The sequence below is a fragment of the Neodiprion virginianus genome, chromosome 2, assembly GCF_021901495.1.
Source record: "Neodiprion virginianus isolate iyNeoVirg1 chromosome 2, iyNeoVirg1.1, whole genome shotgun sequence".
Lineage (NCBI taxonomy): Eukaryota > Metazoa > Arthropoda > Insecta > Hymenoptera > Diprionidae > Neodiprion > Neodiprion virginianus.
Window position 1 is genome coordinate 41,346,832 of NC_060878.1, and position 26,558 is coordinate 41,373,389.

The 26,558-nt window shown below is 40.1% G+C and overlaps 2 protein-coding genes across 2 annotated transcripts; one reads left to right on the top strand and one right to left on the bottom strand.

Annotated features, from left to right (window-relative positions):
- Positions 1–31: 31 nt before the first annotated feature.
- On the bottom strand, positions 32–22,127 carry LOC124296869 (ubiquitin carboxyl-terminal hydrolase 31). Its single transcript, XM_046747247.1, has 4 exons — positions 20,978–22,127; positions 5,350–5,723; positions 3,603–5,013; positions 32–3,454 (listed from the first exon to the last, which is right to left on the bottom strand). The coding sequence occupies exons 1-4, from the start codon at positions 21,833–21,835 to the stop codon at positions 3,335–3,337; spliced, it is 2,763 nt and encodes a 920-aa protein (XP_046603203.1). The 5' UTR covers positions 21,836–22,127; the 3' UTR covers positions 32–3,334.
- Positions 22,128–23,273: 1,146 nt separating this feature from the next.
- Positions 23,274–26,511, top strand: LOC124297539 (protein yellow-like). Its single transcript, XM_046748678.1, has 6 exons — positions 23,274–23,668; positions 23,887–24,154; positions 24,250–24,385; positions 24,611–24,801; positions 24,885–25,031; positions 25,331–26,511. Exons 1-6 carry the CDS (start codon positions 23,496–23,498, stop codon positions 25,541–25,543), a joined length of 1,128 nt encoding a protein of 375 aa, XP_046604634.1. The 5' UTR covers positions 23,274–23,495; the 3' UTR covers positions 25,544–26,511.
- Positions 26,512–26,558: the final 47 nt, after the last annotated feature.

Sequence of the window (26,558 nt, forward strand, 5' to 3'; positions counted from 1 at the left end):
CGTTGAAATCATACTTGAGTCTCTTTTCATATATTATCATTAATATATATAATATATGGGTATATATTTATCGATAACCCTATTGTTTGGTTACACGATGTATGTACGAATGAAATATGACACGTATGGGGTAAAATAGCTATTAAAAAACGTTCTGACAATAATAATATAATAATTATCATAGTAATATTAATAATTAATATAATAATCTTCAATGCTTCGTACCTGTTATTATATATTTGTACAATATGTATGATATCATCGCGGCGGTAACGAGAGAATTATTATTAATACTATTACTATTTACATATGTATCTGTTTTTTTTTTTTAACGTTTTTATTAGTTGTGGAAATAGATAATAATCACATTAATGCCCAAGGTTTACAGAGAAAAATACCCCGAAGGCTCCGAGGATTTAATGTCGGCAATCTGTACACCCGAGGCTTGAATTTTGTAAGGCATTGTCAATCTTCAGTCGTTAATTTACATAGCTGCGTATTTTATTCATGCGTGTGAGTGCATTCTCACGTTTTTTTTCCGTCAAATTTCGTCAACTTAAAAAATTACAATGTTAATATTTCATAAAGTTGGTCGTTTCGGATCGTCTGTACCGTGCACTGGAAACTAATCAAACTACGTAATCTACCATCAGAAATGTATACCAAGTTACGAGGACGTATACACAATAATGAAAGAAGTTTTTTTTCATCCCATTTTCAACATAACCACTTGTACGAGGTTCAACGTGCCTCGGTAACCCTGTAATTTAACTAAAACGGTCAGCTGATTATATCTATCGGGCGCCATATTGCTCAGCTCACGCACATACGTTGGATCTAAATGCAGTAAAATTTATAAATTAAAGTGACTCCTCGTTTTCTATCTTCTTCAAATTTTTTCACAGACATATCCATCTTATGAATAATAGATTTTTATTACTACAATGACCATTACGAAATTTTTAAAATTCCCTAACCACGCGCAGGTTGTTTACACACACAGAGGCACGTACACACACACACACACACACACAATTAATTATCGTGAAAACCGCATACTTTCCTTCTAATTTTTCTCTTCAACCATTATAAACTTCAAATACGAAGTATAGGTATAAAATTGTTTTTCTAGAACAACATATTACGCAGTACTGAATAATACTTGTTACAATAACAACAACAACGATGGTCGTTATTGGCGTATAATTATAATTATCATTACTATATGTATACAAATACAACCATGTTTTGCCGAACAGTCCTCAGAGCCTCCGAAAATAAAACTATATATTCACGTACCTATAGATACTCTACAGATCAATTTACAGAGTTTATGTAAGGCTTGTTATATGCATATTTATATGTATTTATATTAGGAGTATCCATACGCTTGTGGATCATTTTCTAAAATTGGCGTTATTACAGTTAAAAATGGACAAAGTATTCGCTGAGCAAAAAGTATTCTTATTATTATTACTACTTTTTGTCTCTTAATGGAATAAACAATCTTTCAATTGTTATAAGAACAAAAACAATTGAATGATTATTAAATATATTCGAATAATTTACGAAGATCTTTTTCTATCTTGCTGCCGCAATAATTTTCGACGATTACTTGTAGAGCATATTTAATTACATTAATATTGAAAGGAAAATTTATCACGGCAGATACGGATTTGATTCGTTCGTAAAGATCCAACGGGCATTTAGTACTTCGAATTTTGCGTATTTCGTATAATATCCCATTTTAGTAGCAAAAATTCGCTGAATATAATTACTGTAACACAGTTTGCAGCTGCATCCTTGTATGATTTTGCAGACCGAGATTACAAAGCATACGGCTGAATTTCGACAATTTTTTTCTTGTTTTTCTGTATCGTGATGTCATAATATATTTCTCCCGTTCGTAGCTGCTAACTCTGACCACGATGCGTGACTAGCAATGTTGCCTTCAAATAATTTGATCACCTACATACATGGACATAAATTTAAATTGAGTTTTTCGTTCATCTTTTTGTAACAAAGCTTACCTATCTGGAATGATTATAATTAATTGAAATTCGATAATCATGTAGAATTAACATGTAACTGTTCAACTTGTGCCGCGAAGGTTATCGACTAAAATTAATCAATCGAAACTACCAACACGGATGACGCGTACTTTTCGTATTAAAAATGCTACACATAATTCAAACGGTACATGATAATATTAAAACGTTACATAATTCAAATAGTGTATCAATATTATTAATCTATTTCCAATGTAATTATTAATATTCGATAAGGCCACTAGTGGGTGATATAAATACAATATAAATATTATATCTAAACACAGACTCGATGTGCAATACGCTGTCAATTCTACTCAATGTTCGACTGAACATAGTAGGTGCAGTAGCCCTGGAAATAAGAAAGTTTTTCAAATTGAATAAACTTACGTCCGTGGTCATGGTTAAAAAATAAAACTTTCAAGCGCCTGTACATCTGTAATAACTTGTCAAATTTGAGGACTGATTATACAAATAGCGTCAAAGTTGCATACTTTCGTTCTTCTCTGTACAAGATCTGACATAGAATTGACGATGCGTTACATTGATAATCTGTGATACACAACAATTTATGAATCAATAGGAAGAAGTATTCTATCCATCGACCTATTGCCTAACTTATTTGTTACCTATAGTTAAATATGATTGAAATATTTTACTTTGGTAAATTAGGAAATAGGTCTTTTCTCCGAAACAGTCTGCGAAATAGGGGAAATATCTACAGTTTCCCTTCTATATAACATTCAACTCGTACATTTTTTGTATAGAAATACATTATAAATAAGAAATGAAACCTGTGTGTATGCCTGTGTATGCGTGTGTATCGAATAGTAGGTCGTATGCAATAATATAATATAATATAATAGAATAGAATATAATATATGTATATGTAATATGTATACTTTAAATTTGTAATCAGAAATAGCTTCGAAAGAGCATAATTATGAGATCTTTTGTAATTATTTCCAAAAACCGTACACAAATATGTCCTATTATTATAACTATTATTACTAGTAACCAATTAAATGACAATGATTAGACGAATCGATATAATTATAAGATATCCGTACGACGATAATTAAAATACAAAAAACCCCAGACTTATATTCACTGTCTTTTTCTTTTTAAATATTAAATCAGTTTTTCAGACTTTCTCGTATATAATATACCTTCGCTTATCTTCTTATTATTACTATAATTATTTTTGTTATTATTAAATCCGATTTTCAACGGCATTGTCCAAGCCAAGCTCACAGGTCGGACCAACATCCGACTTAGATCGTGTGTTACAAAGTAGATTCATGTATCACTGCAGGTTCCGGTTCACCGTTTTCATCGTGCATCACAGCTGGAAGAAGGGGAGTCAGTGCGATGGATGACGTCTTCCTTACCGGCTTCGGCGAGGCCTGAAATGCAGAACCAATCGTTGTATTATAACAAATATGAAACTCATTATAAAGGAACTTTAATGAACGAATTGGAAAATTCCGTTCAAAGAAGTAATAATACCGTACAGAAAAATATTGAGATACGTAGACGGAATATTTTACCTACCCATTCTCTCCTTGGAGGCGCTTCGTCGTCAGAGTAATGATCAGTTTCACCATTCTCAGTTTCGGTAGCGACGTTGCGTTTTTTGGGTTGAAGAGTTGCGTAGTTGCGACAACCTCTGTTGAAATTGTTCAAATTCTTTTCCTCGACGATTTTATCCTGGCACAAAACCTCTTGAGATTTGCTCTGTTTGTTGTTGCCAACGCTGGCGGTATTTTTATTACTAAAATGAAAAGGCGGCATTCTGGAGACCCAATGGTCAAGCCCAGACCCAGCTGAGCTAGTCGAAGCTGCGGACGAGTTGCCGGCGGAATTATTGGTGAGTCCGCGCCTCTGATAGAACAGCATGTAAGCCGCGTTGGTTATCAAATTCGTGTCGGTGACAGCCTCGACTCTGGTATCGTCGAAGCAGTACCACTGAGTGTCATAGGGATTCCGACAAAACGCCGTGTAGTGACCGCCCTGAAGATCCTGGCCGTGGTGATTGCATATGGCGTAGAGATCGTAGACGTTCTCGTCATACTTTGGCAAGTTCTGCCTGGGTCTGGGCTTCTTCCAGGGTGACCATCCAAGTCCCCCGAGCATCGTCAGGTTCGTATGCGTCTGCATGTTGTTGTGAGCGAGATGCGGCGTCATGTCGAAACCGTAAAGCGGAAAGTCAACTAGCGTCGTGAGCTTCGAGGTCGACCTCTGCTTCGACTGCTGCTTGAACCTCTTCAAATGTATGACTAATATGTCCGGCAGGGACCAAAGTCCCAGCTTCTTGACCACTTCCTGTTTTCTGTTACAGTAAGGACAGTGCCAAGCGTCTTCCGCCCCCAGGATCTCGGCTTTGGTGTAGAGGTCGAAGCACTCCTCAAGCGTCACCGCTCCACCCTGCTCCGAGTTCGTCTTCAGCTGTTTAACGCTGGCGTGTTCCTCGATTTGATCGGAATCGTCCTGGATGATGTTCCCCTTGGTAGCCTCGTCCCATTCGAGTATCAGCTTAACGTGCTGAGGTCCGGAGTCGTCCGCGCAGAGAGCCAACGCCTGCTCGATTTGTTCGGTGTAAAGAGGATGCTCGACGCAGGGATCTATGCATGGATGCTCGTCCTGGACGGGGGTTGCGGCCGGATCGGCCACCCTGATGTTAAACAGACCCGGACTTTGGCTCGACGTGAGAACGTCATCGGTCAACGTCGTGTGCATTTCCTTGAGCAGTAGTTTCTGCAAGTCTTCGTACGAGGTTTCCCTCGAAACCTGCATCGTGTACGGACTACCGAATCGTTCCCTCAAATCCCCTTTCACCAGGACGTTTATCCATACGAGTAAAATGTACGCCTGCTCCGCCGGTTCCTTGAGCTGCGGTAATTCTATGCAGTACAACGGATCGTTCTCCGTTATCACAGAAAGTGGCTGACAGTCGGAGAATGTTCTGAAAATGATTATTTTTTTTTTGCGTTAGCAAATCAGATCGGCATATAGTTAATTATATATTCAAAATCATCGAAGAACAATCTCAGTCAACTTTTCGAGGCTAAGGAAATGAAGGAGAAAAGATACAAAGAAAGGTGTGATGAAAAGATGCGTTAGATATTCATAATGATTACAACGTAATTGGGCTCCAAATGTTGGCGGTTTGACTTATTATTCAGTTGAATTGCGATAAAGGATCCTGCGGTCAGACAACCGGACGCGCATTGCAGTGCGACGGGTTGCCCAACGTAAGGCGGTCGAGGCGATTTTGTCACTCCGTGTATCGGACTCTCACCTGTGAAATCCTTCGTCGTGAACTTCGGTGAGCAGCATATGATCCTCACTTATTCCAGTGTCGCTGGCCAGGATTTCGCGAAGTTCCTTGACGTTACCTGCCTGATTTACGCTGACGCCGATCTTGACTTGACGAGGTTGCTGCGACGTGTAAAGAACGTTTATGAAGAGGCTTATCTGTCGGTGATTCTGCGGTACGGGTACCGAGACGCACAGAAACGGATCGAAAGTGTTCGACTGCCGATGACATCGCGGACACGTCAGACTCGACCGGAACTGGGCTTGAAACACGGCGTGGACGAAGGAGTTGTTGCATCTCACGTGATTCGCGAGCGTTTCCGCCGCCACAATGTCGTCCGGTCTTCCAAAAGAATTCTGAAAATTAATCAAAAAGATAAAAGAATTAAAATTTGTCTGCATATTGTGCGTATCATCTATCCGATAAAATATAGTTTCTGTTTAATTAAAAACCGGGCGTATCATCGACTGATAAAATAGATATGTGTCATATATATTTTGCATTCAATTTAAGAAATTTAGCTCGCCGTACAAAATTGTATAACAATCTGAACCTGTTGCAGGTTGGCATGTACAAAACCCGATATGGGAAATATTGCAGCTAGCATCAACTGCACATTTCAACATACATTCTGCAATGTGGTTTATATAATAACATTGTTATCTGGAAACTTGTTTTATATAATATACATATATTATTGTAGTCTCATGTTTCGGCAAATGCTGTTGCGTTGTGAATTATTACGTAATTACAGATCTGCGTATACTATACCTAAGCAGACTTACGTTTGTGAATATGATATTTGACATTCATGGATTATACACCGCGCATGAATATATACCATCTTTATGCTAATCTTGTGATACATACTCCGTGTCTAGATTCGAATTGGGGGATATTTGTTCTGTTTAAAAAGAGGAATTTGGTGTTGCATGGTAAAATTGGCTTGACGTATTTATATATTCGATTTCCAGTTCCGGAAGCTTAGTTTTTAGTCTTAAACGAAGCCTCATGAAACCGGAAATCGGTAGTCAAATTCTAAAAGATCAGTCACCCGGTTTGAATTTTTCAAACGCTCTAACCAAAATATCTCGAAAACTATACAAGTTGGGAAAAGTTGTATTTGGTTTCATTTTGTAGATAATCAAATTAAATTGTCTACAAAAAAAAAAAAAAGTCAAGAAATTATTTTTTTCAGCTTAAAACACGGGGGAGATTACAATTTACAAGCATCTTCATTCATTTATTCAATGCATTCAGCTTTAAACGTTCGTATCGAATACAAGATGAACATTTAGGTGTATAGTAGTCTCAACTTTATTTATACAAAATTTGATTATCTGCAAAATGAAGCCGAAAACAGCTTTCCAACGTGTATAGTTTTCTGTGGTTAGAGTGTTAGAAAAATTCAAACCGTATGAATCACCTTTTAGAATTTCACTTACCGAGTCCCGGTTTCACGAGGCTTCTTTTGAGGCTAAAAATTAAATTATCGAAGGGTACGCATGAAGAAAAAAAGTTTACAAAAAAAAAAAAAAAAAAAACTGACCCAGTATATACATATAACGAAATGAAAATGCAGTTATACATCACAAAATTCACCGTACGTTAACATACAAACATTGACGATCAATGTAATTGGCACGCGATTCTATGTGCTGCACCGCCGAAGCTCGATCGTGCCCAGACTTGATCATGAAGTGAAATCGTCCTGTAGTCGTGGTTTTCACTCGCTCTCAAGCATACCCTATAAAATGTAACACAAATGCCGCTGCTGTTTCTGGCGCTGACCAAGCAAGCAAGCGAGCAAGTCGTGCAGCTCTAATGGCGAAGCGGTGCATGTATGTAGTCCAAGGATCTCGAAAGATAAGAGGCGCGCAGCCAGGGAATAAAAAATGCATCATCGAGTAATAGTAGACGCTGCAGCCAAGAAAGCCGGGAATCGAGTGCACAAATATACCGCTGCTCTTTCGATTATAGCTGCGGTGCACTGACGGACATACGCCTCTGTGTGAGTGTGTGTGTTTGTTCTACCGCGATCGCCGTACTGTAGTAAAAAGCGGTCGACATTTACGGAAAGAAGTGATCTTAAGACAATATTGATTCCTTTCTGTTATACGTAAACCTCAATCAGTGACGTTGCGGAAGGCCGCGACCGCAAGACAATTATTCTTGTTCAATACAATGTCGCGTGACATCCGTTGAAATGAAAAAGTTATACTACAATCTGAACATTACGACGTCACGTAAATGCAACTGGCTATATTTTTGTTAATAAAACATTGAATTAAAAAAAGTAAAAATACGTGTCAATTATTTTCCGTTATTCTGTCTGGCGGATTTAATGGAATTATTCAGAATTTCTCATTCAACGACCTAATTTTACATTCAATAAATAATGATATGTAAATTCGTGCATAATCTCGTTCGAATTAAGAAAGGATTTATGTAATTATGATTATCGATTTGCTAAATTACGATTTCAGGATTATCCTTGATCCAATTACTGCCGCATCAAGCCGCGTTTGCGTGATGATAGAGCCGAGTTGGAAGTAAATTTCGTCGCAATCTTCAACGGCCGGCACAAAGTTCCCCCATAGTTTAAACAGTAGGTCTAGGTATAATCCGCCGATTATAATAATAGATGCGCCCATCATCACCCCGAGTCTGCGTCAGCTGTCTGATAAGTTTTACAAGTTACAACGGCACGTGTTTGGCGTCACCGCGCGATGGATGTTAAAACGTTTTGCGGTCCGCAGAGTAGTTAGTCATAGAGTTAGTTATACGTACATGTATATACATACCGTACCGTCCGGCTTACACATATCGCCAATGTATGCACATTATATGCATGCACACACAAATATATATATATATATACAAATATACACATACTAACTGGTTAAAACGAGTTGCTCTATATATAGAACGGCGTGTAATAAGCCCTGCACGATGAGTCGATATGTTATTATTATTACGTACTGCAGGATGAGAGAGATTTTGTCAATTATGTAAATTTCAACGATAGCTCGTTGTTGTTCCTGTTGTTGTGTTGCTATCATTATTATTGTTATTAAATGCCAGGCGACGGGTAAAACCCAGAGATATACCTGATTCACATATTACACCTATCGATCAGATGCAGCGGATCCACTGCACGTTGTTTTTATCGCATCGCGAAATAATCACGGCGCCACGTATCCAGCCGATCGACAAACGCAGTCCGTTTATTATACCTGATATCTTCGTCTCAGGCAATTCAGCTGTAAAACGCAGAGGTGTGTTAATCGTATATACCATATACGTATATACGCATATATTATATGTATGGAATGATAAATAAGAGATAGACGTGCGATATACCGTATCATCTGATTACACGTTATAATCAACGTTCGAGTCGTCTTGGTATGTACTTTTCTGCACCACGAAGGAAAGAAAGAGAAAGAAATGGTCGCGACAGAAACGCTGCTAATCACGATTTAACGCCGTTGCAAGTACTCTAATATCTTGTTATGCGGTTTTGCTCGACAGAGCTGACCATCTGCGACGTTGTTACATAGCTGTGCAGATATATACCGGAAGTATTATACCAACTCCAAGATTACCGAACTTACATTATACTCGTTACAATTCGCAGTCGTTAATTTATACAATACCTCGTTACGTATCAATTATACACAAGCGATTGTTTCGACGATTAAAATAGTCGATGCGTACCCAATTTTTTTTTAATCTTTCATGTCACTGAAACTTGCGACTTAAAAATTCGTTAAAAATTAATCGATATTTGAATTAACTTCAAATCTATCGTGCATACGTAAAGAAATTATATTTCTACTTTTCAAACATTCATTTCATCGATGAATCTAAACTAATGTATTAATAATCTTTGCACTCGTCGCGAAACAATTATTATTATTATTATTATTATTATTATTATTATTTAACGTTCGTGCAACCGTACTCCGAATAACATTGACAACTTCTCGCGAGAAAGCGCGCAGTGCCTGACACAGACAGCCTGTCTGCCTCTGAACGCACGTTACATACCGTATAGCTATATATTGATCCGTGTTAAAACGTAGTGAAACGCGTAGTAGTTCAATAAACTCAAAATACTGCCTGACCAGTGGTAAGGGAGAGAGACCGAAGTTTTCTACAGTCATTCTTGAGTAAATTACACTATATATAATACAGCCGGAAGTTTACGAATCCGTCGAATCACGGTGTTCATTGCTTTTTCCGTCTTTTGCCTATTCTTCTTCTTTAACTACATTATTCTGCTACTATTCGACGAGTGTTTGGTTCTATCCTAGGAGGGGAAAAATTTCTCAATTTGCATAATAATATTAGATCACACATAAGACATTCCTGTTTTTTTTTCTTTTTTTTTTTGCGTTACGTACAAAATTCGAGTGTTACGTTTGACGAAAATATTACCTCATATGTTGCAATTATTGCACGTTAATAATATAAATATATATACATACATAGAAATTTCGTAGAAAAATTGTGAAAGAAATCAAATGATTCTCGCACGGCTCATTCCGCGAGTTTTAATTAATTAATTTAATAAAATTAAAATATGTGAAACGTGTCGAGTGAAAGAAAAACACGATGTCAAGAAAAGACTAATGATTTGCTCCCGGGCACACAAATATGATTTAGGTTCCATATCTCCTCGAAAACGATTAATAAAGTTATGATTCGAGTTAGAGAATTTATCACATCCGGTTGTACAGTGAATTATATTGTATACAACCGTGATCCGAAAATAGTTTTCGTTTAGGTAATTATATATATACACCGTATATGTATACGGGGACCCTGTGTCGCAGGGACAGGGTGCGACCCTTTATAGGTGCGTTATATACATAACGAGTACAAAAGCGAAAACGGAAGTGCGGCGGTAGAGGCGTGGCGTAAATTGAAGAAGGAAGTAAGAAAAAAACAAATAAATAAAGAAAACGAGCCTCACAGGCGCCGGAAGTGCATCGGAAGTAAACTAAAATTAGCCATTGGGCGCTGTGACTAACATAAATCAGCTATGCATCATGCGTTTAACTATGATACATCGAATAACAATTTTTCCATATCTTCCCAACTTTCAAAATCGATCAGCCGATCAAGTACTTAATTTTCTATGATAAAAACGATCATCTAACACGGATTTTTCCTAAGGCGTGCAGCGACTACCGAAATAAAGGGACGACTCAAGGCACGACGAAAAAAAAAAAAAATACGACGCGGAGACGAAGATGATGATAATGCTCGATAAACGGAGGAGCGAGCACTCAGTCGGATAGTCGTAGTCGTAGCTAATTGTCTCCATTGAATAAAACTCGGATTCAAAGGTCCTGACCCCAAAAAATCAGCCGAGTCAGTGTACACATGACATTAGTCATTGGAATACCGTCCGGCAAATGTATACATGATAATAATATGTGTATTATACACGCCGTGGGAGCTGCAGTGTTGCGTCATCGAGTATAACGAGGATTTGGAAAATCAAACTCTCGGTTATAAATGGAGTTACGTAAGTTTGGAAATTTCAAAAATTCATCCATTTATTCATTTAAAAATATTGTGTAATAGTACATGATGTCAATAATATTTTCCCAGAGCTTCAAGTTAATTATAGTAAAAGCCTGAGAAAGAATCTTTGGAAATTCCTCTACATTAGGCTCGATCAGCCGGGAGCATCGCAGGTACGTATATCGTTATTTTCTCAAAACTGTATTTTTGTAATCGGTGGACAGGATTTCTCAGCAACTAACGTACCGTGGTTATTGATATTTTGCAGACTTTTTCTAAGTAGAATTAACTATAGTACTTGGACGAAGGTTTGTTTTTTCTTTTTTTTTTATTCGATCACGATTTAATTTACAAGACAACGCATGTTGTAGATGTTTACCGAAAATTGTAGTTTATTCGCGTACAATTCTGCTCAAAATTTAAATAATTTTTTTTTTTGGAATTCCTCGTCAAAGTATAAGCTATAACAGAAAATATTTGGTTTTTGTTTAACCTTCGAAACCCAAGTAACCCCTTAATTAAAGCCAGAGGAGGCACGGTAGTTCCTCCCACCAGCTGCGGCGATAGACAATAATTGCCTCCGAGAATTGTTTCAGCCGTAAGTAAAGCTGATGCACGGCCCTAACCATAAGCCGCTGTGCAGAGAGGGTAAAATTGAATTACCGCAACCCCCAGAAGACTTAAGAGTTGCGATCCGATTTTCCTTAGCTTATACGTTGTACGTATACGTAACGTACGTACGTATTATTTTCCTTCATCGGTAAACTTACAGCCACGCAAGTTCACTGTACCTAAGAGTTTCACTTGGTAAATTCTCCACACTATTTCTCATTCATTCAATTATCACGCATTACACGCTGCAGACTCATTAATTAATGTTGTTACACCTAAAAATAGATAGCCGAATTACCACCATAGTCCGACAACCGTTTTAAATTCTGTTGTTAAATACCGTGTAACGTTAAGAAATAACGTATCTACGTACACGATGTACAATCCATTTACGGCAACGAATCATCCATAATGTTATACAAAGAAATCCATTAGTGGAAGTTCCATACTCATAAATCGCTGCTGTACAGGTACAACATCACATAATTAAACCGGAAATACTATCGCGGGCAGGTGGAACCTGTACCGGTAGAAAACTCGTTCAACTCAGTCAAAGGTATGCAGTATGTGTTATAATATTTTGTCGTATACATACACGTGTGTGCATATGCACGAAGGCTGACCTCTCCTCACGCAGGCATAAAGACACGCCAATGTGCATTATGTGCGGAATTTCATTCTTGGTCAATGTCACTCGGGTCCATCATAGACGAGGGGAGGCGTTGAATGACGTCATCATTACGTGGACGAAATAAGGTATTATCGCATGCATGCACGCATGCGTGTATGTAGATACGTACGTATATTCATGCACGACGCACCCGCAGGTCTTGACAAGCGATAAACTGCCGGTGCACGAACCGCGTTACTGATTAGCTAATTCAGTGCCTCCGCACCTGCATCGCGCCGATGCGACCACCGGAATTCCGCGACGTATTAGCCGCGTGCTAAACTGCCACAGCCTGCAAGCAAAATGTGCCGCGACTTGCGAGAGAATACAGCTATCATTATACCATACAAAACGGTGTTACGGTATGTAATATTATTACAGAAAATTGTTGGAAATAATAATGTTTAATTACGTTTTGTTATTGTTATATACTGTAATGTATTCATTGTGCATAATAAACGTTTTTCACACTAATTGCAAGGTGTGCAGGAATATTCGAAACAACGTTTGGTCCTCTAATATCCCGTTTCTACGTGCATCTGTGTTTTCTTCCATGTTTCGCGTTTTAATATCCCACAAGTTTTTTTTTTTTTCTTTTGGTATTATAACTTCTTTAGTCTCGCTCGTTGCGAAAAATCTGCACAGGCAAGCAGCAGCAGCGGTGAGATCTGAATTTCCTATCCTGTCTTTGGGACTGTACCAGCAACGGTAGTTACGGTCGTTACGTACACAGGTTTTGGTCTAATTGAAACGACTTTCAATTTTTTTGTTCTCTCTCTCTCTTCTCCTCTCTTCTGATATATATTTTTTCACCGATAAAACGTTGCTGTTGCGTGACTGTCGCGTTGCAAAATAAATTATGTAAAACACGAGACTGTACAGCAAGTTACAACAACCGTACACAGCTGTTGGCTACAATTATGCATGTAGTAACGACGTACAACGCAAGCCCCTATAATCTTGCCTGATTCGTTTAAACGCAACAACGAAATCGATCTCTGTAAGGCGTGACTTCTAGATCGTATTCGAAGCTAACCAAAGCTACGACTTTGCTTCGATCCTTGTTGCTTATCGCACGAATGACTACATACAAGTGTGTGTGTGTGATCCGTGTGTACATTGCACACACATTGTACACGTATTAAAGCTACCTTGGCACGGTTGATCAGTCCCGCATCAACACCCTGAGCACCTCCAATGTCACGCGAGACCATAACCTCGAACGAGTTACGAACTCGACATAATATATATTATATATAATACATATATCTATCTATCTATTTATCCATCTATCGGCGGTGTTCAATTCTTTCAGGGACGGAACCAGTACGGAAAAGGCCACAGAAACCGTAGCTGGTTCTGGAGAGACTCCACAGCGCATGCGCGAATTATAATAATGATTACAATTGTATCCTTGCGTACGAATAAACAACGCGATTATCACCGACCAATAATAACCGAGAGGATCAAACGACAAGGCGGCGTGTTTGCAGACTTGCAAGTCCTGTTTCCGATTGCGGTGTCTGTATATTTAAGGTTAGGATTACGTTAGGTTATGTTGTGTTGGCGAGCTAAGCCGCCGCCGGCCATTCCACTTCGCCGGAATAACTATACCTACATAATAATACGAGCGTGGGTGGGGTACGGGGCTTGTTTTCGTTTACTATACATCAGCACGACCTTCGCACCGGCGGAGCAGCACAGAAGCAAGCATGGTCACGGAGTCATAACACGTAACAATCCTCCGCCACCGACTACACAATTCGCCCGCCGGCTGGAACGATGATTCACGACGACGTCGTTCGTCGATTTTGCATATTTAATTATGAGGACAACGGGTGATAAACTGATGCAGAAATCAGAGACGAGACACAATTAGAAGAGAAAAAACAACGAGCGGCACGGCGGCTTGTGTTCCCTGCAAAAAAAACCTGCGGAACGTCTACCAAACGTCCAAGGTGGATTGCCGACGATGATCCATGACCAAAGTTCCTTTGCGCGAACGCCGTGCGACCGATAGTTTTCGAATTAGAGACCGCGCAAGCTTTCCACCAATCGGAGAACGGCGGGGGCGTGGCCCGAGTCACGTGGAAGCCCGGCGATTGGCGGATCTTCAACGTTCCATAACTCGAAAACTATCGGTCCCTCGAAGTTTCTGCAAAGGGCGATTAGCCTTGTATTTTCAGAAGGAATCTAGCCTGCAAGTTTCGTTTCTCCAGAAAGGGATCGCGCGCCCCATGTTATATATCGACCTTCTTATTTACGTGTACTTATTTATTTATTACAACGACCGCGTGTCAAGTGGGGCACGTCACGCTAGCCAGCGAATATTTCGTCCTCCACCCGACGTTTTTACGTATCTACAATGTATACACAATATACATACCTACTTGTTACCATACAAACCGGCGCATTCAAGTTTCTCTTTTGCTACAAGCGTATTTCTGGAAATTCGGTTTCGATCCAGCGCATATGCGCGTATGCATAAAGAACGCGAACCAGAACATGAGACAAGAAACCGACGAACCGGACTTTTCGGTGAATTCGAAGGCCGGATTCGGCGAGTCATTCTCGGTCTATTTACGCACCGCTTGGATATGCAAAGCGCATATCGGGTGTTCATTTATTAATTATCTTTATTTACCTTACAAGTGGTCGTGCATACCTAAAAAGTGGAGTTTTTTTTTTTAATCCTCATTTTACCGACAGAGTTTCACAGACATTGCGTTAAACATTGCGGTCATGTATGAAAAATAGATGTACACGTTGTACATCGTGCGGCAAATTTGTTGTTAAATCGTAAGAAGGAGGAATAAAAAATAAAAATAAAAAATTTACGGGTAACAAGAAAAGAACCAAGAATAGAGAAACAATGAAAATTCTTCAGCTCTGGTAATTGGAAAGTCCTACCACTTTTGAGAAATTTCATTATTATGGATATATGCTCCTGTGTGTATTTACAACCTTACGTACCGTTTCGAAACGACACCTCGTTCAGAGAGAACGATACGAGTATTCCCTGTGCATACATTCAAGCCTCCTGCGTTCATACAACCTAACGAACAAATATGGGGAAAAATATGATAAATATATCCGCAAATACGCGGCCCGCTTCAGGCCTTACATTCTTATCGCAAAAAGTGCAACCTCAGCGTGGTTATTCTTACGCATATTTCAAGCTCAAGATACACACGTAGACGCCTACGCGCAAGTATAACGTAAGAGACAGTGACAGCGTCGCCACTCTGAATGACTTTAAATGGTAAAGAAATATGTTTGAAAAAATCTACCATACGGCTTCCTGCTTGCTTAAGCCACAAAGGAGAAAGAGCGAGAGAAGAAAACTCCTTTGGCTCACGAGACTGTGCAATAAGAATAGGTACACGGAGCGCGATAATTCGTGACGTGACGGTATAGTATTTACTTATCGCGATCCTCTTCTTCTTCTTCTTCTTTCTCTTTCTTTTCTCCTTTTGTATTTTTTATATCTCTTTACCAATCTTTCATCACTCAAAGAAGTTTACAAGCACTGCCAGCCGTCGCGGTTGTCGCAGACATAATGCGCACACTTAGGCATACCACGCATTGTATTATATACGTACTCATACTTAATTCAATGGATGGTTACGATGACATCACCGTAACGACACTTTTTTTCGATTTATTTTTTCTCTACAGTCTCGTGCGTAGAAATGAAACATGATTTTAATACAATATCGTTCGAAAAATATTTGGTAATTTTTCTTCTGTTACTGCTTTTACACCATACTGACGATGATTGCAGCTATCGCAACGACGATTGTCGACCAATCGCGCATTTTCTTTTCCCCGCGTTATTATTCGTTCATCGTATATCATTAGTAAATATTAGTTGACCCGTCCCTCTCCGTCGTTTCCAACGAAGGTTACGAAATAAGCTGCGATTTCGTGAAAGTGAGCGAGCGATTCTCAAAGCGCGATGAATGTAATCTTCAAGTTGTAAGGATAATCTCAAGAGTTTTCTTCCCGCTGCTTCAACAACACATTTTACCTGCAGTAAATTCGATTCTTCGTTTTATTTTTCCTCTCCGCTTTCATTCGCTGACACTAGTGAAACGATAAGCTATGCTATGCGTGTGAATTGTGATTGGGGAAAATAAAGGCGAGTTGGTTATTTCAACAATATTACACGTACGGTATAGATATAGAGATCGCGCTTGGTGACTAATCTCATGTTCTATTCTTTTACCTCGCGGCGAGAAAAATTACAACAACACGAAATACCATAACCTTATATATACGTGAAGAATTGCAACAATGTATTTAAAAATATTCGTTACGTTCAAAGTCATGTAAATACCTCCGTATAACGAAAAGGAATTAACAATGTTACGTGGCTCAAGATCAAATAAGACAAACGTGTTAAAAATTGCCGACCAACGATATTTGAGTGTAGTATGAAAGTAACTGAATAAAAAAAATTCAGAAATTGTGTAATTTTCACCATAATTAGTGTATAGATAGCGACTATAAACAAACGAGAAAGTGTACAACGTAAAAAGAGTGAGTGACGGTAGGTAGGTAGCAGTACTAGCGGCATGAGAAGTGAATGAACTCTACACCCGCTGCTGTATTCGAGAAGTCGCAGAGTCAGTCAGTCAGTAAGTCAGTCAGTCAGTCATTCAGAAAGTTCATCACGGAGATAAGTTATATATATAGAATAAGCCGATGTAATCACTTCTAATTAAACGAGCTATACATAACGACATATTATACTATATAGCTGTAATTTATCGTGCAGCAGCTGGACACGGAGATATTCAATCGCATTTTTCTCCTCATGCGCAGCTCATCGTTAATAAATTCATTGATCGCGATAATAATAAGAATCGTGAGTGAGATGAAATACGTGTTGGACATATGGCCGAACGCGACATTTTGTGTACACAGACTGGTTAACATGGGTAATTTTTTTCGTCGTCCGATTGAGAAACAAAAAAATTCAGTATTCGAGTTATATCTGAATCCGTTAGAGCAAATACGTCCCTGTCTCTCAGTTTATCTATAATGCAACAGAGAAAAAAATAACAAAGTGTGCGCTCACTAAAAGATTAGATAAGCTGCGGCCGAACAAACTGTGGCTACCGCCTCGACTGATATATATATAATACTAGCATTAAACTAGCTGTATATGCGCAGACTATATTTGTCCAGGAAGCTTGCACAAACTCGGTATTCGTGCCGTTCGCATTTGTCGGAAACTACAATGACGAATCCGAGTAAACAATAAGGGAAAATTCACGACGAAAGCTTTGTAAAAATCGGAGGGTATTAGGATTCCAATATTTTTTCACACTGCTGATAACAGAGCAAAATTAGGTACGCACTAGGGTTTCCGTTATTTTACTAGTTTTCGTGTTTTTTCAACGCAATCCTAAAAACATGATCAGATTAGAGAAAAAAAAATAACCTGTGAATATAAAATTATTTGGCTAATATTAAACCGCGTCGAGAGGCGATTCAAATTTTTAATCGAAAATACATTGAAACTTTCGATGTTTTTCAATTATTTTTTTTTTTTCATACACTAAAATGGACTGAACGAATTAATTTGATGCTTGAGAACAATCTTTATATTTCCGACTAAATATAGGAACAAAATAATTTGGAAAGAGTGCAGGTTTTCGTAGATAACGACACTCAATTGAACCGTCAAAATTATGGTTTCGTTAAATGTAAGAGAGTTTTGAGATTTTATCTATTTTTTTTTTTTTTTTTTACATGTTACGTTGGAAGTATAAATATTGTTTTCAAGCATCAAAATAATTTTTTAAATCGATTTTCATTTATCGAGAAAAAAACGCAACTAACTGTAAAAATGGGTATGTTTTAGGGTAAAATTAACTGCTTTAGGGTGCGTATAGAGAAAATTATCAGTTTCAGAGTGTTTATGGGAGAAGAAGAGAAAATTGGATACTTTAACAATAAGATAGAGCACCCACTGTGTTGTCTGTAATATTGTTCCTGCTACTTATCGTCCGTTTGGCAAAATTCTAATCGTGTTTCTTCCTAGCCTTTGGCTTCTGCACGAAGAAGATAACAATACGCGGAGGAGGAGAGGAGCTAGTCGCATTTAATGAGTAATTAAATATAAGTCATCCCCAGAGCACTGTGTAGCCTGCATTGCGGAGAAGCAGAAATGAAAAATATGTCGAGAGTAAGAATGCGAGTAGCGTCAGCAGCCAGCAGCAACGGGAACGACGATGAACGTTGAACCGTTCCGTTCATCGTCAAGAAATGTTAATTGGCAATTCTGTCTCTCATTCAGGAATTCCTTGCTTAAGGAGACGTTTTTATTTGGCCTGTCAGGGTGCAGCTGTACAGCTCCAATTAAAATCCGTCATTTAGCGGGTTCAAATTCAGCACATAAAAATCCTTCTACGAGCGATAGATTTGTATGAAATAATGTTTTTCAAACCGTCATTTACAGCGTGTACAGATTTTAAAGAAATTTATATAGTTTGCGAATTTCGTACTTTTTTCTCTCGCTCGCGGTGGAAAATCGCAACCGCGCCGGTTTAAAACAGACTTTATTGTTACGTACAGCGAGCAAAGACCGCGGACAATGTTTTATTTTCTCCGAACGCGAAATAAATTTAGGTGAAGGCCTGCCTCCAGTCCAACCGACGTCTCCGTCCCGCCTATCCGTCTGCGGCCTTCCGACTCGCATCACATTGGAACAAATGTACTATACATATATATATATATATATATATTACTGTCTTCCCAAGGACACCGAGTGTAAGCTGCCGATTTCTGCGTTCTATGTTGTAGGAAATGCGAAAAGGAGAAGATTATGTGCACGCATATGCTATAATTCGGCATCGGAGCCTCTCACGATTACAGCCCGCTCCTCTCCGCATCGTCCAAGAATAGAGGCGATACTTCGTCGTTGCTATTATGCATTTATTCGTTAGTTTCTGCGGTATTTGTTTAATTTCGACAGTCAGAGGATGCGCGGCGTGAAGCCTCGCGACGACGTTTAGCGACGTCGAAGAACCAACCTTTTTTGGAGGGGCAAGGAAGGGGGGGGGGGAGGATCACTGATTAATTCATACGGCATCATAACCATCGTGAAGAGACTTCGTTCCCGGTTAGGTGCATAGAATTTTTGGTCAAGGACACGACGAGTAAGCGCTGCGAGAATAGCGTAAGACAATACTACTTGTAGACATGTGCGAATGTTTTTGGAACGATCGCGTTCAACTTGTTACGTTTCATTAGCATTTTTACGCTAATCGAAACTCACAATTATACTCGAGAAGTTATTTTACACGTTAGTTGATAATACGTGACTATTGTGAGGACTGGCGTACTTTTTTTCCCGTCTTCCTTGTACAAATATAAATATTACTCGTTATGTACGATGATGCAAAGGTTTAGTGAATTATACGTAAACGTTAGAGTTTTGCAAGACGCGGTAACAACGACGATAATAAGGAGAAAAGGGAAGCGGGAAACGCGCGAGTGACAGATTTCTGTAATGTTCTAGACGATGACGAGTCCGGCAACATGATGGGGCCCAAATCTGACGAAACACGGATCTATTTATAAACGGCGGAGTATTAAACAGTTTTACATCACACGCTCGTGAAAAAAATATCAAGAAGAATACGATGGATTTGTCTCATCGGAGCATAATAAAGACAAGGAAATGACTGACTAAGCCTCGCATATTGTTTTGACATCAAGTACAAAGTGGCACAATCAACAACGCCTTCTTTCTAACTTCATCGAATCGCGAGATCTTTGTCACAAATTTTCAATACATTAGTCAAAGTTTAATTCTATGACGACTGTTTCGGTGATTCAGGTTTGTCCTAAAAAATAAGAAAAAAAAAGAAACCGCCCGGGTAACGATTAATGAAAACAGTGGAAACACAACGAGGGAACTAATTATAAACACGTAAAGTGGTTTTTTCCCGAGCCAGGTTCGAATTTCAAGGGCGCTTCGCTCGACGAGGTTCTGTACTACGAATAAGAGGAACGAATACACGCATGCTTGAGAGTATTCTAAACACTAGGAAATGACGAATAATTTGTTTCAGGTTCGTCGACGTGTACGCGTGGAAACTAACGAAACGAATGTTCGACTGCTAAGCGCCTAAACTAATTATTACGTAACATGTAAGCCTGATGTTCAGCTCCAAAGGTGATTCAATATACATGGGATATCTTCTTAAACGTTGCATCGACTGGCGCTTCTTCCTTATTCGCAATACTTGCAATTAGCACTTTCGTAATACTTAGGAAGAGTTAGGCACGTTTCTGGGTGCAAAAAGCCTCGTAATATGTTTACGTACGAAAATGGAATATTCGATCAAGTCGTGCCACCGGTTGAGTTGCCAAGTGGCACAGGTAAAAGAAATTTACGAATTTCATCATCGATCGCGGGATGCAATGTCTGAATTTTTGTTAGCCGGTCGGCGTTTCTGTCACCTCTGGAAACGTGATTGAAGTTAGTAGTAACGTTACTATATGTAACAACGCATGTTCGGTAAAGAGCTATACTTCGCACCATTAGAATTATCTGAAATTTAGAAAACCATACCAAACCAAACACACAATCGATATTTTTCAAAAACCAACTACTTTAAAAAGAAAAAAAAAAAATCATTCCAAAATTGCAAGATAACGAATTGCTTCCCGATATTTCGTGACGCTTACGTTACTTACGTCAACATCGTCCCTGGGAAACCTAGGCTAGATATCGAGATTGGTAATAAGACGTGATTAGTAAGAGTCTCTCACCTTGATGATCTTGTACTTCTTCTTTGTCGCCTGATTGAGGTCCTCGTGGACCTTGTCCAGTAACCAAAGCAGGAACTCCTGTGCGTCGTGTTGAAGATTGCCCCTGTACTGGCTCCCGTACTTGTCGACGACGCTCTTGAAGGTGGTGCTCATTTCGGGGTCGTACTGGCAGCTCCATATGGCCTTGAGAAGCAGGGCGAGTTGCTCGGTGATCTCGCCCTTGGTCCCGTACTTCTTCGAATTGAGCTTGTTGCGGCGAGATAGGTCGACCTTGTACTGGTCGAGGACGAAATACTCGGCCAGTATGTCGGTGTGGGACAGGCACTGGAGTACGGCGTTCATGAAGCAGGTGTTGCCGTGGTTCCTCAGCCCGATCACCCCGGGGACGCGGTCCGGCGGAATGTGCGCCGGCCTGGGGGGCGGGACCCTGAGGTCGTGGGCCGAGAGGCTGAGTCCGTCGCAGTTCGAGGGTTTCTGCTGGACCCCAACGCTCGACATGTGCTGGACCATCTTGTTGATGAGCTTCTTCCACGAGGGCCGCCTGAAGATCTTTTTCCCGGGCTGTCGTTCGGCCGTCGCGTAAAAACCACCGCCAGGATGGATCTGTCCCTGGGGGGCGTTCGCGTCCTGCTGCTGCTGCTGCTGCTGTCCGCCGTCCTTGTGCTTCACCCGACGCTTCGACATCTTCGCCGCGTTCTGAAACGGGTTCTTCGGCAGCGTGAAGGTCCGTCGGAACCTGTGACTCTCCGCGCTTCGCGTCCCTCCGTCCGTCGATCCGTCGGACCGAATTGCCGCCGTTGAGTTTGAGACGACTTTAACCTCTTCCACGCCCAGCTCGCTCTCGGACACCGGTTTCATTACTCCGATTACATACAACTCTCGTTCCTGCTTTTACCGCTTTTGGATAACCCTCGCGAGTTTATCAACGCGAGTCCGAAGACATTCTCGAATTGCGACGCGCACCCCTGGATATTCACTCACCGCACCTTCCTCGGAGACATCACATCTCGCGATATACCGATATTATTATATATTCACCGACTCACTACGCCACGACACGCACTCGACATCAGGCTGCTCGCAATCAACTCCGCCTCCTTACTACACGGTACACACTGTCCACGGTGCACAGCGGCCATTTGCAACCTTTTTTACTCACCCGATGCTAGCGCCACGCCGCGTCGGTATTTCGCAGCTCGTCGTCACGTGTCGCGTTGTGCTACGCATTATAGGTGTGTGTGTCGTGCACGTTCATCGTGGCTCGGAACCTTGGCACACTCTTGCGGATTTCATAGAATCGGGTCGGTCAACTGTTTCTCACGAATCGAGACGGCGCAGCCAGCCTGTAATACCTACACTTGTGTGTATGCAGCTTTCCTGAGTTACCGACAGTCGGAAAGTTCAGCTCGCTCGTCGCGGCTGGAATCCAAGTAACTCTGCGGACCCTGATGATAAAACAATTATCTTCTATGCTTATACACAGGATCAACCGTTTTATCATAGGGGTTCGTAGAGTGATCAGCCTCTCTAAAGTTGAGTGAATTTTTACTTACAACTTACAACTATTAGACTAATTACCAGCAGGTAATGGTGTTCGGTCGGTCGATTGAATTTTTATTTTCAATTCAATTTAATCAAGTAATTGTCGCTATACATGCCGACGGATAGACGATGCAGTTTCGTTGTAGCAACAGCGATATGCTTTTATATTACGTCTATAAATATTATTTGAACGATTATTTTTTAGACTTCAGAATAATTTATCACAACGAGACTTTATTGATGATTTTATTGCGATAGTAATATAATCGTATATTCAATAGCAAGATCTTCCGAATTATTTTTCTTGTAAACATACTGGCATTCGACATGCGTCCTATATGCATTTCGAGGAGTAAATAAAAAAAAAAAAAAATGAAATTACACTCGCAAACGTGATTTCTTGTTGGATTAATTAGTGATATACGTCTAGATGTTTTCAGTTCTTTCAATTACTTCATAGACGAGTTTTTGAATAATTTTGATACCGGTATAATGTTCTCACGAGACTAAATACTGAGAATTTCTTTTATTGCGTTTTACCGCTCGAGAAACCTGATCAATTAATTTAATCGTTACACGACGTGCATGCGTAAACTATACACGTCGGAATCCGCTTAAACAGCTGTTGAATTATTGATACTCGAGATTAAAATACATGTCTAAAAAATTTCACCTGTAAAGAATAAAATCTGATACTCACAGGCGGCAAGTTATTTGTAATGCAATTATAACGATATTACAGGCAAACCGATTGCAAAATAGAATTCAAGCGGTCGGTGACTCGGTGAATAGAATATATGAACATGGATTCTCGTCTTATCCGGGTGTACTTAGTCGATACATGAATATTTAGTACAACCGCAGCACAATTTATGACAGACAACACCGCGCTGATATCAGCAAATAATAACCAGGCACGATGGAAGAGAGTCGGTTGGCTCATTAATCTAGTCTTCCTTCAACGTTACCGCCGAAAATGCCAATTCTAAGTAATTTAATCTTGACAACGATTCTTCTTCCAATCTTCGATCCATGCTCTGTGATCCTAGAAGCCTTGGCCTGGAATTTTTCAACCGTCGGACTTCCTCACAACGTTCCGATATGGAGGTTCACCGTATGGAGGAACAAGGCTTACTTCGCGGTACCCAGGTTCAGAATTAGTTATACATTTTCTACGAGTCATTGTGTAAGAAGAAAACCGTATCTTACGATTACCATCAATTGCGGCAAGGCGTCGAATGAATTCGCTGACAAAAGTGCCGCGATCTGCTTGTCATATCAATGAATGTATTGTAAAGAATTATCGAACTATCGGAATCCTATTTACTCACGTTTGCAACTCAATGTGTTAATCGTTATACAAACAGGTGGGACAAAGCGACCAAGGTGCAATTCACGCTGCTCGAAGCTACCTGGCCGGAGTTTGGAAATCCATTGCAACTAGCAGCGGTGACTGCTGACTTGCTTCCGTTTCCGGATTCGAAATCCCAACAGGAAGGCGATTGCCAGGATCTACAGTCTGTAACCGGATTAGACTCTGACGTCAGAGGAAGGCTTTGGATCCTAGATGCACCCACACGCAGCCATCGGTGTTCCGCGAAGATTGTCGTTTTTGATTTACGTAGAAACGAAAAGGTGCGAAAATGATAATCATATTCGCCAGCTAGTATCGGGCAATTTTTTACGACGATCGTATCTTGTGCACTGATTTGAGACGCTTCTGGATTCAGGTAACCGAAACAAAACTGCAGAACATTCCGTCTCGGGATTTGAAGTGCCTCGTTGTGGACCCAGTCGTTGGTCAACGTGGGTTTCAAGCCTACGTCAGTGACCCCGGAGACCAAAGCATAATCGTTTACAGTCTCGGTGAGCATTTGTTACGAACTATTAAATCTACTCGTATACGTGGTCTTGCAGGAAATGGAAAGTGGCTTTTCGATATTGGATCAATTGTCACCCGCAATTACAGAACATCTTTTCAAGTCTTTCCAAGGCTGCAAGAAGCTCTCAAAATCTGTTTGACCTCGAGTCTGACAGAACGTTGTATTCACTACACGGAAAATCTTTGGTTTTTTGCATGCGCCTGCTCAGCCCAGAGGACCTGGTGGAGATTGAAACTGTCGAGTCAATCTGACATCCCTAAAATATTCAGCACTGACTTGGCGATTTCCCGAAAGAGTCCCATAATGTATTTGACCGGATATGGGTCAGACGATTTGTTCAGCATGGACCTGGACAGCATTCGCAACGGAGGAGTGCCCCCATCTGGTCTGATGAAAAACGTGAGTGCCCTCGCAGAAGCATCGTAATCGTGTGAATAATGATTTCCGTTGTTGAAAAATACAAAAGTAAAACTGGTTTGCAGGAATCGCTGAGCGGAATTTCCGTCAAGTGGATCGGATCGAAGATGGGTCCGTCGTCCGGACTGATCGGCGACCTTCGAGGTGGTCTGCACTACTTCCTGATGACGGAAATCGCAAGCGTGAGATGGGATTCTAGGCAAAAGTTAGAGGCAAGTTTATCCGCGTTAATTAAGTGTCGTTTCGAAAGTGTGTCGTATGATTGAACGCGTTTTAAAGCCGTCATCATCAGCTGCATGTTGTGTAATTACACACATCGTCTATCAATCGGTTCACTTTACTTGCTAATGGCGTAATAACTAATCGCATAATATTGATAATCACACCTTTGAGTAATTCGGAAGTCGTTAGTTTTGATCGCCATAGCTGATACTCGATTGATGGTCGATTACCTGGATGACTGGTTTTAACGGCTTTATCTTTTCCTTCTCTTTACCGGATCTGCGATCAGGCGGAGGGACACAGGATCCAGCTTCAGTCTGAAACCATCCCGAGCATAACCGACTACGCCCTGGATTCCCAGAAGAACGTCTGGGCTGTTGTCAACGAAAGACATCCCCTCCGAGACCCGAAGGACTCGAAGGATTCCGTAGACTGGAAAAATCGCAAATCGATTAAAAAACGTACGATAAAAGTTTACAAATATAAACCGTTCGTTTTGTAAGCTTCAGTAAAGTTTACGGCTATTATATTTGCCCGCACGTTAACCTGAGACATAATTTATTCGTTCGAAGTCCACCGATTTCGCTGCTTAGTATCAAATCTTTTTTTGGCGAACTGTGAATGTCAAATTTGACAGCATGTCAATTATTCTTGAACGCATTCTTTTATGAAAGGCCCGCAGTCAAGGCAAACTTCGTTTGTCTGTACGCTTATTTGGCCTGCAACGGCAATCGCGTGATCGATATTAAAATATTGGTTTGTATTTACGCAGTGCAACGTTTGCTCCGTATTATATATCGCTTGCTACGATCGCTGTGCGATACATGGATCATGTATGTATATTACACCCATACGATTATTACTCAATTCGAAACACTGCGCTACCTATGTGATGTTGATACAAACGAGATCAGATTCTGAACGTCTGTATATTATCTCTACGTATACATATAAGTTATATATTATTACCGACCGTGAGACCGGTACTCAATTAGGTGAAAGTTATACCATGCGACTATGAGTACAGAATTTTACGCTCATCAATTATAATGACACTCGTACGGATGGTTATTGGGGTGGAACTCTTAATTATACATACAACAGACTCGGGGTAGTATTGACAAAATTAAACAAAAGAAGAATATAATTTCGGAGATAAAATTCAAAAAATATGGAATGAAAATAATGGGGAACAAAGTGTCGTTCAAATTAGTGCATTAATTTTTTTATTATTGCTATCATAATCAACAACTGTAAAATTGTTGACGTCGAATAAACTGGCCCTAATAGTTCACACAATGGACGACAAAGAACCAATCTATTCATCTTGCCTGGACTCGCGGACTTTGATAAACTGTTTCATTAATAATCGGATTGTTCTTTCCTCGGTATGACAACTTTCGGCACTGGTCTACTTGCGTCTTGTATCCGTCACTCAACGTCGTGTTAAGAAATTGCAATTTAACTACAGACACGTATGTATTAAAAGATTTTGAATTTAATCGATAACGAAATTG